This window comes from Theropithecus gelada, chromosome 5, assembly GCF_003255815.1.
Source record: "Theropithecus gelada isolate Dixy chromosome 5, Tgel_1.0, whole genome shotgun sequence".
In the NCBI taxonomy this organism is placed as follows: Eukaryota; Metazoa; Chordata; class Mammalia; order Primates; family Cercopithecidae; genus Theropithecus; species Theropithecus gelada.
In genome coordinates, this window is record NC_037672.1 from 39,074,964 (window position 1) to 39,092,033 (window position 17,070).

Sequence of the window (17,070 nt, forward strand, 5' to 3'; positions counted from 1 at the left end):
CTAATATAGAAAATGATGTAGTTGGATTTTTTTTCCTATCATGCCTTATTTAAAATTTTTAAAATTGTTTCCAAATTTTTTAATTAAATTTTTTTCTTCTCTACTAATTTGGAAATCATATACACTATTTTTGTTCTTTTAGTGGTTACCTTACAAGTTTTATCATGCAGACTTTAAATCTAAAGTCAAACCATTTTCTTGGCTTTCCTCCTCACACATACGAAGACTTTAAAACATTTTAATTCTGATACTTGCCTCCCTCTCAGTTTACATGCTCTCATTGTCCAGAATATACAGGTAGTGTTTGTTTTCACTTATTCATCTAGTTATTGCTTTCTGCTTCATTTTTTTCTTGCATCATATACCTTTCATCTGGGAATTTCCTTCTGCCTGATGTTCATCTTTGAGAATTTTCTTTACAGTAAGGGTCTGCTTGGTGTCAAATTCTTTTTTTAAAATCTGCAAATCTTTTTATTGCCTTCATTCTTGTAAGATACTTTTGCTGGATATGTATATTCTATACTGACAGTTATTTTCTGTTGTTGAAGATAACACTTAACTCCCTTCTGACTTACATTATTATTGTTGTTAAGTCAGCTGTCATTCTAATAATTTCTTTGTAGATAACTAGTTTTAAAATGATTTTTTAAAAATTTCTGGTTGCTTTTAATATCATCTCTTTGTCTTTGGTGAATGACAATTTCAGTACTATGTTTCTAGTTATGGATTTCTTATTTGTTATCTTGTTTGGCATTTGTTGGCTTCTGAAATTAAGGGATTGGTATTTTTCATCAGTTCTGGAAAATTCTCAGCATTTTTCTTTACATTGCTTCCGTCCCATGCGTTCTCTTCTCTTTCCGGGACTTAGATTAGATGTATACTAGAACTTTTGGCTCTGGCTCCTATGACTCTTAACCTCTCTTTCATATTTTCTATCTCTTTGCTTCTCTGTGATCTGAAACCAGACAAGATCGAGGTAGGTAAATATGAAAGCCAGATTTCCCAACTGGCAAATGCATATATTATCCCTGGGATCCAGACACAAAGCCTTGAATTCAACCCAAGACAGGAGAGTTGCAATTGAGATGTTTTCATAACATCTGGCCTCCTGGCAGAGATAAACCTAGATGCTGTGTGAAAGTACTCCCGAGTTGAAGGCCTCAGAATTCTCATGTATTAAGTTCAACCAAATATGAGCTTATAATAAACAACATTTTTAAAAAAGCTACCATGAGTGAAAACACAAACAACAAACTTCATATTTGAACCTCTAGAAACTTCAAATACTAGAATTTTCTTTCTTTCTTTGAACTTAAAGTGTATAATTTAAGAAATCCTTAATAAAATGAAAGTTAGGATCGATTCATATATATTGTGGTCACAATAAAGCAGCTTTGATATTCTTATCTATTAGAAATATATTATTGTTTTTCTGGACATATGTTCTGATTTTTAAAAATTTAATTATCAATATTCCTTCAACCCTTTTCTCCCCTGGAATTTTCAGGCGTAACATTCACGGGGTAAGCAAAGAAAAAATAACAAGAATGTTGGAACATTATCAACGTTTTGTTTCAGTGCCAATAATTATGAGTTCTTCGGTTCCAGAGAAAATTGAACGTATTGAATTGTGTGCATATTCTTGTGAGGATAGAAGCACTAGGTAGGTTAAAATGCCTTATGTATGAAATTCAATTTGAAATAGAATTTTTAAAAAGTATAATTTTGGAGCGTGTGGAATCATTGCTGATAAACTTTAAAAATAAGGTGGAGTTGGCCAGGTGTGGTGGTTCACACCTGTAATCCTGGCAGTTTGGGAGGCTGAGGCAGGTGGATCATCTGAGGTCAGGAGTTCGAGACGAGCCTGACCAACATGGAGAAACCCCATCTCTACCAAAAGTACAAAATTAGCCGGGCTGGTGGTGCATGCCTGTAATCTCAGCTGCTTAGGAGGCTGAGGTAGGAGAATCACTTGAACCCGGGAGGCGGAGGTTGCAGTTAGCCAAGATCGCACCATTGCATTCCACCCTGGGCAACAAGAGTGAAACTCCATCTCAAAAAAATAAAAAAAATAAAAAAATAAATAGGGTGGACTTTTGTTATTTATAAGGGTTTACTTATAGTCTTACCTGGGGTGGGATGTATGTAGTTAGCAAGAGAAGTACAAGTTCATATGGGAGATGACATGACAGTTCTTTTGTTGTCCTAGAGTTTTGCGAGTCCATGATTATGCTGTGAATTCTCCTGCCAGTTTTGTGTGACGCTCGCTGCTAAACCAGTATTTCCCTTATCTTCTCGCTGTTATTATTTTGTATCCACTTAAATCACTTCTTAATTTCCTTAAGTTTTAATGAAAATACTCTTTCAAGCTAGTGTTATAAAAATTATTAACGGTACACTTTTACCAAGTAATACAAGTCGTGGCCTTCTGACAGTTTGCAATCCGAGGTAGCACTGATTCTGTTTAGCAGTGAGGACACATAAACAATTGAATAAATAAAAACAGCATTAATTGACCGAGTAAAGAAGAAACCAGATATATGTAGAGGTCTGAATTATCCATATGTTATGATGGTAAGGGATAAAAAGGAGTTGGGAATGGGGAAGACAAAATTTATAAATGCTTTTTTAAATTGAGAAACAGTGTTGCAAAGTAGTTAAGATCATGAACTCTTGAGCTATGTTTCCTGGGTTCAAAAATCCCAAAGCTTTGTAATCTTTGGCAAGTTACAAAATCTTTCTGTACTTCAGTTCTTCATTTCTAAAATGCCAGTAATACTCTGCTCATAAAAATCTTATAAGGATTATGAATTAGTACATGCAAGGGACTTAGAGTTGTATCATCATCTAACACATAGAAAACTCAGTGTTAGGTATGAGTTCACTTAGGAAGGCATCCTGTGAGAGTTGGGACTTCGAGCACTCCTGAAGTTAAAAAAAAAAGGAAAATGCGTTGACAAATTTAATCTGGAAAAATTAACTGAAGTTGAGAGTAAAATGATTTGCACAAGTGCTCTGAGTCTGAAATTAACATTAAGTATGGCTTTAAAAAATCTTACCAAATGACATTTCAAATGAAAGCTCTTTTTCTCTCATTTCTCTTAATTGGGCAAATAGCGTTTGTTGGCCCTTTGTGACTTTGTAAATGAAGCTTCCTCTGTATCAAATGACAGGTACACAGTATAGAGGCAGACCTATTTTACATATGCTTAGCTATGTAAAACTAAAGTCAGAAAGAAGCCAGGAAAGTGGTGTCCTCTCCTGGGAACAAATTCAGAGCTTTAACTTTAATGCATAATTAACACCTAAACTGAAAATCTCATATGTACTATTCAATTCAAAAAAAAGTTTGAGTGCTTCATATATGCCAAGCATCATGCTAGGTAATGGGGTTACAACAAAGTAATGTGTTCATAGTGATCAAAGATCACTATGATCAAAATTAGCTTTTATAATTTTGATGTAGTTTATTTATAAAATTTTCAGAATAACTGTTAAGTGCCCTGACAATTAATGCTTCTTTAAATCATAGTATTGATGGCAGCATTAAGAGACTTTCTCATGATACTCTTTAAAATAATCTTACAGCCCAAGAGACAATGAAGATACTATCTCTGAAAAAGAAGAAAATGTTTTGTCTTCATCTTTGAAGCATCTAGATTTCATTGAAGAGAAGAATCTTGATGTAACCAAAGAAACAGTGTTACCCGAGAATGTTACATATCTCTCTAATGCAGATTTAAACAAAAGAAGAAAAGAAATAAGTGATATGAATCCTAGCATTCAAAGTACTTTAATTCTGGAAACTCCACACATGTATTTTTCTGACTCTGAAAGCAAACTACAAGTAACAGACAAAAGTGAAGAAGAGCAAATAGAAATGGTGGCTGTAAAAGGGTATAGTAAAACTGACACAGATAGTTCTATGGAGAGAGTATCACCTAGTACTTGCTATAGTGAAAATAATCAAGAAGACTGTGATCTTGCAAATACCGAACCACTTCAAAATGAAAAACCCTCACCTGGTGAAATAGTGGAAGAAAGAGCAACAGTAAAGAAAAAAGCCTTTGGGAAACAAAAAAGCAAATCAACTTTGGAAAAGTTCCCAAGACATGAGCTGTCAAATTTTGTTGGTGACTGGCCAGTTGATAAGACTATTGGTCAGAGGACAAAAAGGAATAGAAAAACGGAAAAAACTTCATCTGTACAAAATGACAAAAAGTATAATTACCCTCAGTCACACAAAGTATTAGTTAACAGTTTATCTGTGAATATAGATTGTGTCCAGCAACGAGGATCTCCACATGAAAGTGTAGAGGATGGCAGAAAGTCACAGTGTGACGATGCTTCAGAGCCACTCAGTAGCTATAAATATGATGCTTATAAAAATATTGAAAAAAACTCATTCAACATTGTGGGTGACTGGCCTTCATCTGATTCTTTAGCTCAGAGGGAACACAGATCAAGAATGCCAAAGACTGGTTTCAGTGAGCCCAACCTAGAAATTGGAACAAATGGCAAAATGAATGAAATATCATTATCTACAGCACATGAGGCCTGTTGGGGCACAAGCCCTCAAAAACTAAAGACATCGAGTAGCTCCAATTTAGGAAGTTCTGAAATGCTACCCAGTGAAATGACCTGTGAGAGTCAGACCTGTCTAAGTACAAAGAGTCATGGGCAACACACATCATTGCCTCTTACTTTTACCAATAGTGCACCAACTATTTCTGGAGTAGTGGAACCAGAAACATTAGCTGAATGTCAAGAGCATATGCCTAAGAGAGACCCTGGAAAAGAAGTGGGCATGTGTACCCAGACTGAACCACAGGATTTTGCTCTTTTATGGAAAATAGAAAAGAATAAAATTAGCATTTCAGATTCTATCAAAGTATTAACAGGAAGATTAGATGGATTTAAGCCGAAAGTTTCCAGTATTAACACAAAATCAGGTGTTCAAGAAGCAATTCCATATAGAGTAATGTATGATAAAAGCACGTTTGTTGAAGAAAGTGAGCTTACCAGTGCAGATGAATCTGAAAATCTTAACATTCTTTGTAAACTGTTTGGATCCTTTTCATTAGAAGCCCTGAAAGACTTATATGAGAGGTGTAATAAAGATATTATTTGGGCCACAAGTCTTTTGTTGGATTCTGAAACTAAGTTATGTGAGGATACAGAGTTTGAGAATTTCCAAAAATCGTGCGATGGATCACAAATTGGGCCTTTTTCTCTGGGGTTGAATTTGAAAGAAATTATTAGCCAAAGAGGAACTTTAGAGAATTCTAATTCTCCTGTGCCAGAGTTTAGCCATGGGATTGGTATTAGTAACGCTAACTCACAGTCTGCTTGTGATGCAGAAAGAGGAAACTCAGAGCAGACGGAAATGAGAGCTGTTACTCCTGAAAATCATGAATCAATGACAAGTATACTTCTCAGTGCTGCTGTGAGTCTAAAGAATAATGACGACGTACTTCCTAACAGCCAGGCAGAACTTTTATATAGCAGTAAGCAGTCCTTTCCAGGTATTCCAAAAGCTACTACTACAGATATGAGTGAAACAGAAAAAAACCTAGTAGTCACAGAGGCTGGAGACAACATACATTCTCCTTCACATTTTTCTGATATTTTTAACTTTGTATCTAGTACTTCAAATCTTGAATTCAATGAAGAAATTTATTTTGCTGACTCTCTTGAAATAAAGAGAAATGAAAAATTTCCAAAGGATTATGTGAAATTTCCAGATGCAGAAGAATTTATGAATGAAGATGAGAAGGAAATGGAGGAAATTCTAATGGCAGGAAGTAGTTTATCAGCTGGAGTTAGTGAGGAAGATAATACCGAGATATTGAATCCCACTCCAGCGATGGCCAAATCTCTGACTATAGACTGTCTGGAATTGGCATTACCGCCTGAACTGGCTTTTCAACTTAATGAATTATTTGGTCCTGTTGGTATTGATTCAGGTGAGGAAAAAGTAAATGACCATGTGTGTGTCTTTGTGTGACTAGACTATAGAGGCTTCTATTTTTTTTTTTTTCCCCTGAGGCAGAGTCTCGCTCTGTTGCCCAGGCTAGAGTGCAGTGCCTCAGTCTCAGCTCACTGCAACCTCCGCCTCCCAGACTCAAGTGATTCTCCCGCCTCAACCTCCAGAGTAGCTGGGATTATAGGAATGTACCACCATACCTGGCTAGAGAGTTCTATTTTGATTGTGAAATTATTTTCTATGTTAACTGAAATGCAAAAGTAATTTTATGTTGTCTAACTTCACGTAGTGCCTTATTTTTGACACATTTCTGGAGACCTTTAAGAAATATAATTGGAATAAATAGAGAATATTTATATGGAGTTTGTATTTATCCCATGCATAGTTTGAACGTTTTCTCTGGTATTTACTTCACACCTGATTGTACGGATGAACCTTTTAAAATCCTTTGGTGCTACTCCAGTTACATTTAAGACAAGATTAATTTTTTTAGAGCATATTTATTGAAAAGTCTTGATTAACAGAAATGAATAAAGTAAACATATTTAGACTCATGGAAAGGAATAACTTAAATAGATTTACTATGAAGCTTTGTATAACTGCAGTAGTCAAGAAGTGTGAAGACAGTAACATAGCATATAACATAAATAAAAATACTCTGAGATTTAGTAAATAGAAGCATAAGTTAGGAATTAATAATACAAGTTAGTTTTATAATGCATGAGGTGGTTTAGTATGTTTTCTGCAAATATATAATGACTAATGATTACATTTTCTTCCCTCCCCCTTCCCCCACAAGGGTCTCTAACAGTTGAAGATTGTGTGGTTCATATAGATCTGAATCTGGCGAAAGTGATTCATGAGAAATGGAAAGAATCTGTAATGGTTGGTAGGCTTCTTTTTATAAAGAGCTCCTTTTTTGTCCATTTTGAACCTTTGAATTTCAATAAAATCTACCACATAATATGAAGGAGTTCTGTTGAGTTTTGACTTTGAGATAAATGAGTTCTGTTGAATTTTGACTTTGAGAGAGAATGAACTTGTACCACTTAACAGATTACTGTCTTTTTTCTTTCTTTCTTTTCACTAGTTTAAGTATTTCCAGACAGCCCCAAGTTATATAATTAGCGATGGAGCTCATTGTGATTGTTGATTTTTTTTTTTCTTTTTTCTATTTTAGAGACAGTGTCTAACTCTTGTTGCCCTGGTTGAGTGCAGTGGCACAGTCATAGCTCACTGCAGCCTTGAACTACTGGGCACACAATCCTCCTGCCTTAGTCTCCAGAGTAGGTGGGACTAAACAGGTGCCTGCCACCACACCTAGGTAATTTTTTTTTTTTTTTTTTAATAGAGGCGAGGTCTCAGTATGTTGCCCAGGTTGGTTTTGAATTCCTGGCTTTAAGTGATCCTCCTGCCTTGGCCTCCCAAAGTGTTGGGATTATAGGCATGAGCCACTGTGACTGGCCTGTTTTTTTTCCAAGAAAAAAAAGTTACAAACGGTGAGTTTTTCACTCCCGGAATTAAAGACTTCAATGCTGATTGGTTAAATTTCAAAGACAGTTTTTAGTTTATTAAAAATTTTTTTTTCAGACCATTCTCCATAACGAGAATTTTTTTGAAAAAAAGGGCAGTATTTTTACCATTCTGTAAGTGGAAAAATATGTAGCTGTAGTCATGCTTCATAATTTTTATTATCTAACTTTATTATTTTACTTAGATTTAGTAAGGATCGTTTACAGTTATACAAGGAGAAATGATTTCTAGAGAAAAATAATATAACCTTGTGTCCTTGTTTACTAATGCACTCCTTGTTTGCCAATCTCTTGCCTGGCTTTTGTGTTTAGGAGCGACAAAGACAAGAAGAGGTGTCTTGTGGCAAGTTTATGCAGGGTAAAGCACATATTTTTATTTCTAATGTCTTAATGTTGAAACTTGGTGTGTGTGTTTGAATTTTAACTCATTCTAAATTACTTCCACAAAATACAGTACTCACAAATTTTGATTTGCAAATAAAAGTTTTATTTATTTATTTAGGGACGGAGTCTTGCTCTGTCGCCCAGGCTAGAGTGCAATGGTGCCATCTTGCCTTACTGCAACCTCTGCCTCCTGGGTTCAAGCAATTCTCCTGCCTCAACCTCCCGAGTAGCTGGGACTACAGGTGCACGCCACCATGCCTGGCTAACTTTTGTATTTTTAGTAGAGACAGGGTTTCACCATATTGGTCAGGCTGGTCTCGAACTCCTGACCGCAGGTGATCCACCCGCCTTGGCCTCCCAAAGTGCTGGGGTTACAGGCATGAGCCACCACGCCCAGCCAGTTCTTTAAAAATATTTAATACTTTATTTATATGAAATAGAACTTAAAAGGGAAAAAAGCCCCTATAATATATATTGAACTTTCATGAGTGCTGTGGAACACCTAGGGTATGCTCTCAAAGTATTTCCTGTTGAGGTTTTGCTCTCCATGAAAGAAAACTTTTGGTTTGAGAGCAATAAAGTGTTCATGTGTTTGATCAAGAACATCATTGAAATATTACTAGGTTATTCAAAGTTTTTATTGATGTCAGTATTGTTAGATCACAAAACGCAGCCTGCTTTTTTGGTACATCCTGCCAACTTGAAAATATTTGATTCCAGATGACTTCTCTTAGATAGTGTTGTCTTCAGTGACTGTTGCAGGGTGGCAGACCTGTTATTAAGCATCCTCCTTTTGTGCATGAGTTCCTCCATATGCCTCTGTTGTCCACTCCACACTGGGACCAAGGCAAGGAGTTCCACCTTGAAGATTCTTAGGATCCACTTTGGTCCAGACCTGTGCTCATGTCATAGCCTCAAGAGCTACAGCTGATGTAGGGATAGAGGTGCCCAAACGATGGTGTGCAAATGCCAGTGTCTGTTGTTTCTTCACTCCCCAGGACAGCAGAGGAATATATCAGAATGTGTTGATATTCCTCTGAGAAGTTGAAATGTTACACATTAAATTCTGTTATTGTGAGCTTTATAGAATGTTCAGTTCCTTATTTTGAATATCATTTGCCCAGTCTTTATTGTGTGCCTTCAGTGAGTTACAGGTTTGCCAAAATAATCAATCTTCTTGGTCCTTAGAATGGGTGGGCAGAGCTGACTATAGCTGTTATGGTTGCTCACTTCCAGCTGGCTATAACTTCCTCTATTTATCAGTGTCCTGTATACATGTCAGCATATTTTGGGTTGATATGATATGAAAAAGAGTAGGAAGCATTGAGTCAGTTTAAAATTATACACAGACTGGCCGGGTGCGGTGGCTCACACCTGTAATCCCAGCACTTTGGGAGGCCAAGGCAGGCGGATCACCTGAGGTCACGAGTTCGAGGCCATCCTGGCCAACATGGTGAGACCCCGTCTCTACTAAAAATACAAAAATTGGGCGTGGTGGCGGGCGCCTGTAATCCCAGCTACTTGGGAGGCTGAAGCAGGAGAATTGCTTGAACCCAGGAGGCGGAGGTTGCAGTGAGCCGAGATCGCGCCAGTGCACTCCAGCCTGGGTGACAGAGCAAGACTCTGTCTCAAAAAAAAAAAAAAATTATACACAGATCATTACTCTTTTAAAATATTGCTACATTAACACATACCATTTCTTACTTGCAATGATGTGAAGATGTATTTTACAATTTCAGAGTTGTGTTATATTTACAAACTGAAAATTAAAAAACTGTTGTTCCCTTGGTTTCTGAGGTAAATGTAACAGAGTGAATAATGTTTAATTTATACATTTATTGTTGAGAGTATGACAGTATTTATACTACTTTGTAGATCCTTCCTTGGTTGGACATACTGGGCTTGATAATCCTGAACAAAAATCATCTCAGAGAACAGGCAAAAAATTACTGAAGACCTTAGCAGCGTCTGAAATGCTACCTTTATTGGATCATTGGAATACTCAAACTAAAAAAGTATCACTCAGAGAAATAATGTCAGAAGAAATTGCTTTACAGGAAAAACATAATTTGGTATGAATTAATATAAATATTAAGCTACTGTCTCTGATTCTGGTTTATTGTGTATGTTTACTTTGTGATTTTCAAAGTATTTTCTAGTCTGGAATCCATATTTAACCTGATTGAATTTAATGTTAAAATTGAAAAATATTTTAAGTATAAATTGAAGCTGGAGGTTTTTGCTTCAGGGAAATTAGTTGATACTCAGCTATAAGCCATCCATGTTATGTTTGTGTTGTTTTAGATTTAATTTTATAGGTGATTGAGCTGCATCTTTCTCTTTTTTTTTTTTTTTTTTGGAGACGTGGTCTTGGCTCTGTTGCCCACACTAGAGTACAGTGGTGTGATCACAGCACATGGAAGCCTTGACCTCCAGGGCTCAGGCAATCCTCCCACCTCAGCCTCCTGAGTAACAGGGACTGCCATGCCTGGGTTTTTTTTTGTTTGTTTGTTTGTTTTTGAGATGGAGTTTCACTCTGTTGCACAGGTTGGAGTACGGTGGTGCAATCTTGGCTCACTGCAACCTCCATCTTTCAGGTTCAAGCGATTCTCCTGCCTCAGCCTCCCAAATAGCAGGGACTACAGGTGTGTGCCTGGTTAATTTTTAGTAATTTTAGTAGAGACGGGGTTTTACCATGTTGGCCAGGCTGGTCTCGAACTCCGACCTCAAGTGATCTACCTGCCTCAACCTCCCAAAGTGCAAGGATTACATACATGAGCCACCATGCCCGCCAATTTTTGAATTTATTATAGAGACAGTTTTGCCATGTTGCCCTGGTTGGTCTTGAGTTCTGGGCTCAGTGATTCACCTGCCTTGCCCTCCCAAAATGCTGGAATTAAAGGCATGAGTCACTGTGTCTAACTGGCTCTGTCTTTTTTTTCTTTTTTTAATTTTATTTGTTTGAAACGGAGTCTTGCTCTGTTGCCCAGGCTGGAGTGCAGTGGTACAGTAAGGCTCACTGCAGCCTCAACCTCCTGGGTTTAAGTGAGCCCCCTGTTTTAGCCTCCCAAGTAGGTGGGACCACAGGCACGTGCCATGATGCCTGGCTAATTTTATTTTTTGTAGAGAGGGGGTCTTGCCATGTTGCCCAAGCTGATCTTGCACTCCTGGGCTCAAGTGACCCTCCTGCCTCAGCTTCCCAACGTGCTGGGATTACTGACATGAGCCACCATGCCCAGTCAGCTGCATCTTTTTCAGCTTTTAATATTTACCTCTATTTTTTTATTTCTATAAAAACATGAAAGAAATCTTATTTAAAGATAATTATTTATATTAGTAATAAGAAATGTCTGTCTTACTATTAAAGATGTCTATCTTTGAAACAAATTTTTTTTTGTTTTTGAGATGGAGTCTTGCTCTGTTGCCCAGGCTGGAGTGCAGTGGCGTGACCTCAGCTCACTGCAAGCTCCGCCTCCCGGGTTCACACCATTCTACTGCCTCAGCCTCCTGAGTAGCTGGAACTATAGGTGCCCACCGCCATGCCTGGCTAATTTTGTGTATTTTTTAGTAGAGACGGGGTTTCACTGTGTTAGCCTGGCTGATCTCAATCTCCTGACCTTGTGATCCACCAGCCTTGGCCTCCCAGAGTGCTGGGATTACCGGTGTGAGCCACCACGCCTGGGCGAAACAAAATTTTTTAGAGAAAAATTTTAGAAACTTATGAGTTTGAATTAAAAAATTACTCTTCCTTTTCAAACAGAACCTTCACTTTACTTTGAATTTTAGTTTTGGTCTTTATTTCAAAATATCTAAATATATGAAGCCATACGTGCAGTTGATTTCATTTGGATTTCTTCTACTCTTTTCTGGAATTCTGAAAATTAGTATTAAAGAATTCCAGGTCAAAAGGGAAAACATCCTAGAGGTTATTTAGTCTAATTCTCAAGGGAAACAAATAATTCTTAGATGGTGTTCTTAAAACATTTTAGGGCCGGGCGCGGTGGCTCAAGCCTGTAATCCCAGCACTTTGGGAGGCCGAGACATGCGGATCACGAGGTCAGGAGATCGAGACCATCCTGGCTAACCCAGTGAAACCCCGTCTCTACTAAAAGAAATACAAAAAATTAGCCGAGCGTGATGGTGGGCGCCTGTAGTCCCAGCTACTCGGGAGGCTGAGGCAGGAGAATAGCATGAACCCGGGAGGCAGAGCTTGCAGTGAGCCGAGATCATGCCACTGCACTCCAGCCTGGGTGACAAAGCGAGACTCCGTCTCAAAAAAAAAAAAAAAACATTTTAACACTTTCTTGTTTGTTTGACTGCACAAAGGAGCACCTTTATATTTGGCTGTAATACATCCAGTTAAAGCATAGGGATTCCTATACCTTCGTATTTATTTTTTAAATTTATCTTGGTTAATTAAATTAGAAATATGCTGCCATTTCCATCTTTGTATCCTAATGCAATCCAAGAAATAACCTCTTCAGTAGATCTTAAAATTTTAGTGTCCTGTCAAATAGCCTCTTCAATTAATATATGTATTATTTTGAGGCAATGAATTTTCTCTTTTTTTTTTTTGAGCTCATTCTGTCACCTAGGCTGGAGTGCAGTGGTGCGTTCTTGGCACACTGCAACCTCCACCTCCTGGGTTCGAGCAATTCTCCTGCCTGAGCTTCCCAAGTAGCTGGGATTACAGGCATGTGCCACCACACCCAGCTAATTTTTGTATTTTTAGTAGAGACGGGGTTATACCATGTTGGCCAGGCTGGTCTTGAACTCCTGACCTTAAGTGATTTGGCCTCCCAAAGTGTTGGGATTATAGGCGTGAGCCACGGCGCCCAGCCAGCAATGGGTTTTCTTAAAAAAATAAAAAATAAGAATAAGGAAAGCCTAATACTTAGGCTTAAATGATATGATACTTTCTGTTGAAATGCCATTTTCCCCTATTGAAACTTGTCTTTACAGTTCTAACCTCTCTTTAATATCTTGATGTAATAGTGAACAAATGAGCATCTTTTGACTTAACAACTTACTCTTTTTTTTTTTTTTTTTTTTGCTATCAGTGGTTTTTGTTGTGTTTTTTTTTTTTTTTTTTTTTTTGAGACAGAGTCTGGCTCTGTTACAGGCTGGAGTGCAGTGGCACCATCTCAGCTCACTGCAACTTTGCCTTTTGGGCTCAAGCCATCCTCCCACCTTAGCCTCCCAAGTAGCTGGGACTACAGGTATGAGCCATGATGCTCTGCTAGTTTTTTTGTTGTTGTTGTTTGTTTGTTTTGAGACAGAGTCTCGCTGTGTTGCTCAGGTTGGAGTGCAGTGGCACAATCTCGGCTCACTGCAATCTCCACCTCCCAAGTTCAAGCGATTCTCCTGCCTCAGCCTCCCAAGTAGAAGAGATTACAGGTGTCCGCCACCATGCCTGGCTAATTTTTGTATTTTTAGAAGAGATGGGGTTTCACCATGTTGGCCAGGCTGGTCTCAAACTCCTGAGCTCAAGCAATTCACCTGCCTCGGCCTTCCAAAGTGCTGGGATTATAGGTATGAGCTACCACACCTGGCCTTTGCTTGTTTTTCTATAGATTGGATAATATAATAGAAGCTGGTTGGCTTTGTCCCAAGGATACCCACCTTTACATAGAGCCTCAGAAAGATAATTTTTTTTTTTCTTTCTTTTTTTCTCAAATAGAGATGAGGTCTTGCAATGTTGCCCAGGCTGGTCTCGAACTCCTGGCTTCAAGCAGCCCTTCTACCTTGGCCTTTCAAAGTGCTGGGATTATTAAGTGTAAACGACACTGCACCCAGCCAGATAATTTTCTGATGCTGTCCTCACTCTTTGTCCCCAAAGGAGAAATATACTTTGTATATATTTTTTAAAGCAAAAAATAGAAACTTTACACATAATATATGAATAGAGTAATTAATTTTAAGATGATTAAGGTTACAAGGTTTTAGTTCATTGATGAAACCTCAGAATTTATAGTTTAGAAACTATGACCTGGTAGATTGGTAGAAAATCTGATTATTGAATTTTTTAGTAAGTTTAGATTACATGCGTATCTTAAGTAAAATGTGAAGTATTTTGAATTTTTTTTGGGGGGGACTGGGTTTCACTCTATTGCCCATGCTGGAGTGTGCAGTGGCGCAATCTCCTGGGCTCAAGCAATCCTGTCACCTCAGCCCCTCAAGTAGCTGGGACCAGAAGCACACGTCACCACGCCTGGCTTATTTTTGTATTTTTAGTATAGATGGGGTTTTGCCATGTTGCCCAGGCTGGTCTCAAACTCCTGGGCTCAAGCGATCTGCCCACCTTGGCCTTCCAAAGTGTTAGGATTATAGGCATGAGCCACCGCACCCAGCCAGAAATATTTTAAATTCTTCAGGTAGCTTGTTTCCATCACTCTTGTTATATGTTCAGCGTTATCACTCCTTTTTGCTTGTCATATTGTCACCTCTTGTGGTTCCTCTTTTATTGCTGTTTGGTGTTATAAATGGCCTAAGTATGGTTAAGCTTTAAAACAAATAACAATTCTACCTTTTTCCCAGATTATTTTAATTTGTTTATTTATTTATTTATTTATTTTTGATACAGGGTATCACTCTGTTGTCCAGCCTGGAGTGCAGTGACTTGATCCGAGCTCACTGTAGCCTTGACCTCCTGGGCTCAAGCCATCCTCCCACCTCAGCAGGGACTATAGGGACTTGCCATCACACCTGGCCAGTTTTTAAAAAACAATTTTATGTAGAGATAGAGTCTTGCTATGTTGTCAGGTTGGTCTTGAACTCCTGGGTTCAAAGAATCCTCCTACCTCAGCTATTGTAATTTTTAAATTTAGGAATTTTCAGTCATTTTATTGCCTTTGAAATTGTATAGGAAGTTATTTTTCAGACATCAGCATTTTTGTAGCAAACAAAATTATTTTGTTACATCACAGTGTTGACAAATTGCCACTTTAAGAATATTTATTATCATCTTAGGTTAGAATTAAAATAGCATATTTTTAGGAAAGTTCTTTTGGTCTGATAGTTTAGAGCAGATCCAAATATGAAATGTGAGTAATAATATAATTCTTATACAGTTATTTTGGAGTAAATATATTTGTGAAAAACTTAAAAAATAATTGTGAATTCCAAGATTTTCTGTTAATCTGAATTTACAGCTTGTTTGTACACTGTAGTTTCTGCCCATTGAGGAAAATATGTTTTGAGGACGATGTTCACAGCATCACACAGTGTCACTTTTATGAGGACCCATGGGAGAAGTTTCTCTCAGGTCTCAGTACCAGAAAAATCTGTATTTCTCCTGAGCAACTGGTTTGTTTTTATTTTATGGACACTGAGAATCTTTGTTTTCCCCTTTGCTTTGGCCATTAAGAGTCTCAGAACTAAATTTGTGGCCTGCCTTTTGCAATTGTACAGGATTTTGTGGCATGCATTGATATCTAATACTACTAGCTTTATCTTGTATTTTATCTTTATTTTCTCTGACTTCATTTATTTATATCCTGTTTATGTATGTGTGTATATATATACCTCTATATCTTCATCCTTTTAATGATTCAATGTGTTGGATATGCATGTGTGACAGTATGCATATATATATTTACATACACATGCCCACACATACATGTATATGTGGGATTGTGTGTGTGTGTGTGTGTGTATATTTTTGAGCAACTTCAAATACTTGGCAAAAAATGGGATATAAATAAATAGTGCAAGAGTACTCATATTACTAATTTCAGCCTTTAATCAGTAAAGAAAGTCTGTGATTGCTTTTCATCAGCAGTTTAGCAACAAGTTAATCGTGCCTTTGATGAGCGTTTCTAGTATTATGCATTTCATCTTGAAGATGATTTTTGTGTTTTTGTTTTAGAAAAGGGAGACCCTTATGTTTGAAAAAGATTGTGCCACTAAACTAAAGGAAAAGCAGCTCTTTAAGATCTTTCCAGCCATTAACCAAAATTTTCTGGTGGACATTTTCAAGGACCACAAGTGAGTGCTAGAAGGATTGTCTGTAGTTTCTACTCTGATATCACTGAAAGCATATGCCATGTTTATTTTTCTGATAACAAAAATAATACAGGTCTACAGTAGTCTCTCCTAATCTGTGGATACTATTCCAAGACCCACAGTGGATGCATGAAACCATGAATATAACTGAACCCTACATATACCCTATATATACTATGTTTTTTTCCTGTAAATAAGAATTGATTTACAAATTAGGCACAGTAAAAATTTAACAACTATAGCTAACAATAAAATAGAACAGTTATAACAATATACTGTAATGTAAGTTATATAAACATAGTCTCTTTCTCTGTGTCTCAAAATACAGTTGTCCTTCAGTATCTATGGGAGATTGGTTGCAGGACAGAAAATCTTTGCCTTTATTGTTTCTGAGTTTTTTTTTTTTTTTTTTTTTTTTTTTTGAGACGGAGTCTCGCTCTGTTGCCCAGGTTGGAGTGCAGTGGCCAGATCTCAGCTCACTACAAGCTCCGCCTCCCGGGTTTACGCCATTCTCCTGCCTCAGCCTCCCGAGTAGCTGGGACTACAGGCGCCCGCCACCTCGCCCGGCTGGTTTTTTGTACTTTTTAGTAGAGACGGGGTTTCACCGGGTTAGCCAGGATGGTCTCGATCTCCTGACCTTGTGATTCGCCCGTCTCGGCCTCCCAAAGTGCTGGGATTACAGGCTTGAGCCACCGCGCCCGGCCTGTTTCTGAGTTTTATGTTTTATTTAGGGAGTCTGTTATGTCCCAGTATTATAAAAATTTTTCTTTATTATTTTAAATGTCTACCTTTTTATGTGTGTGGTATGAGGTAGAGATTTATAAATGAGCTAGAGATTTAACTTGTTTTTCCAAATGACTAACCAAATGAATGGGTCATCTTTGCCCCCCCACTTATATAAAACATAACCGGTAATACTTACTACATTCCCAAATACATACAAATACTTACTACATTCCCAAATACATTGTTAGATCCTGAGTTGCCACCACGTTGTTTTAATTATTGTAGTGTTACGTTTGGTATATCAGGAATGCTGTGGCTTGAAAAATGTATACTTTTGATCCTGTATTTTTCGTAAATTCTTCACAAGAGCTTGTTTTAAATAGATACTTTTTGAGAATCTTTTGAGAATCTAATACAGATTTTGATCTTTAGTTTATT

General features: G+C 37.5%; 1 protein-coding gene across 2 annotated transcripts in view; it reads left to right on the forward strand.

Annotated features, from left to right (window-relative positions):
* Positions 1–17,070, forward strand: part of N4BP2 (NEDD4 binding protein 2) — a 98,783-nt gene that overhangs the window by 58,874 nt on the left and 22,839 nt on the right. For both annotated transcript variants that reach the window (XM_025386604.1, XM_025386605.1), the window contains 6 exons: positions 1,508–1,663; positions 3,589–5,966; positions 6,786–6,871; positions 7,831–7,876; positions 9,778–9,974; positions 15,770–15,888. In XM_025386604.1, the coding sequence (XP_025242389.1) occupies positions 1,508–1,663; positions 3,589–5,966; positions 6,786–6,871; positions 7,831–7,876; positions 9,778–9,974; positions 15,770–15,888 (2,982 nt within the window). The remainder of the gene's footprint in view (positions 1–1,507; positions 1,664–3,588; positions 5,967–6,785; positions 6,872–7,830; positions 7,877–9,777; positions 9,975–15,769; positions 15,889–17,070) is intronic.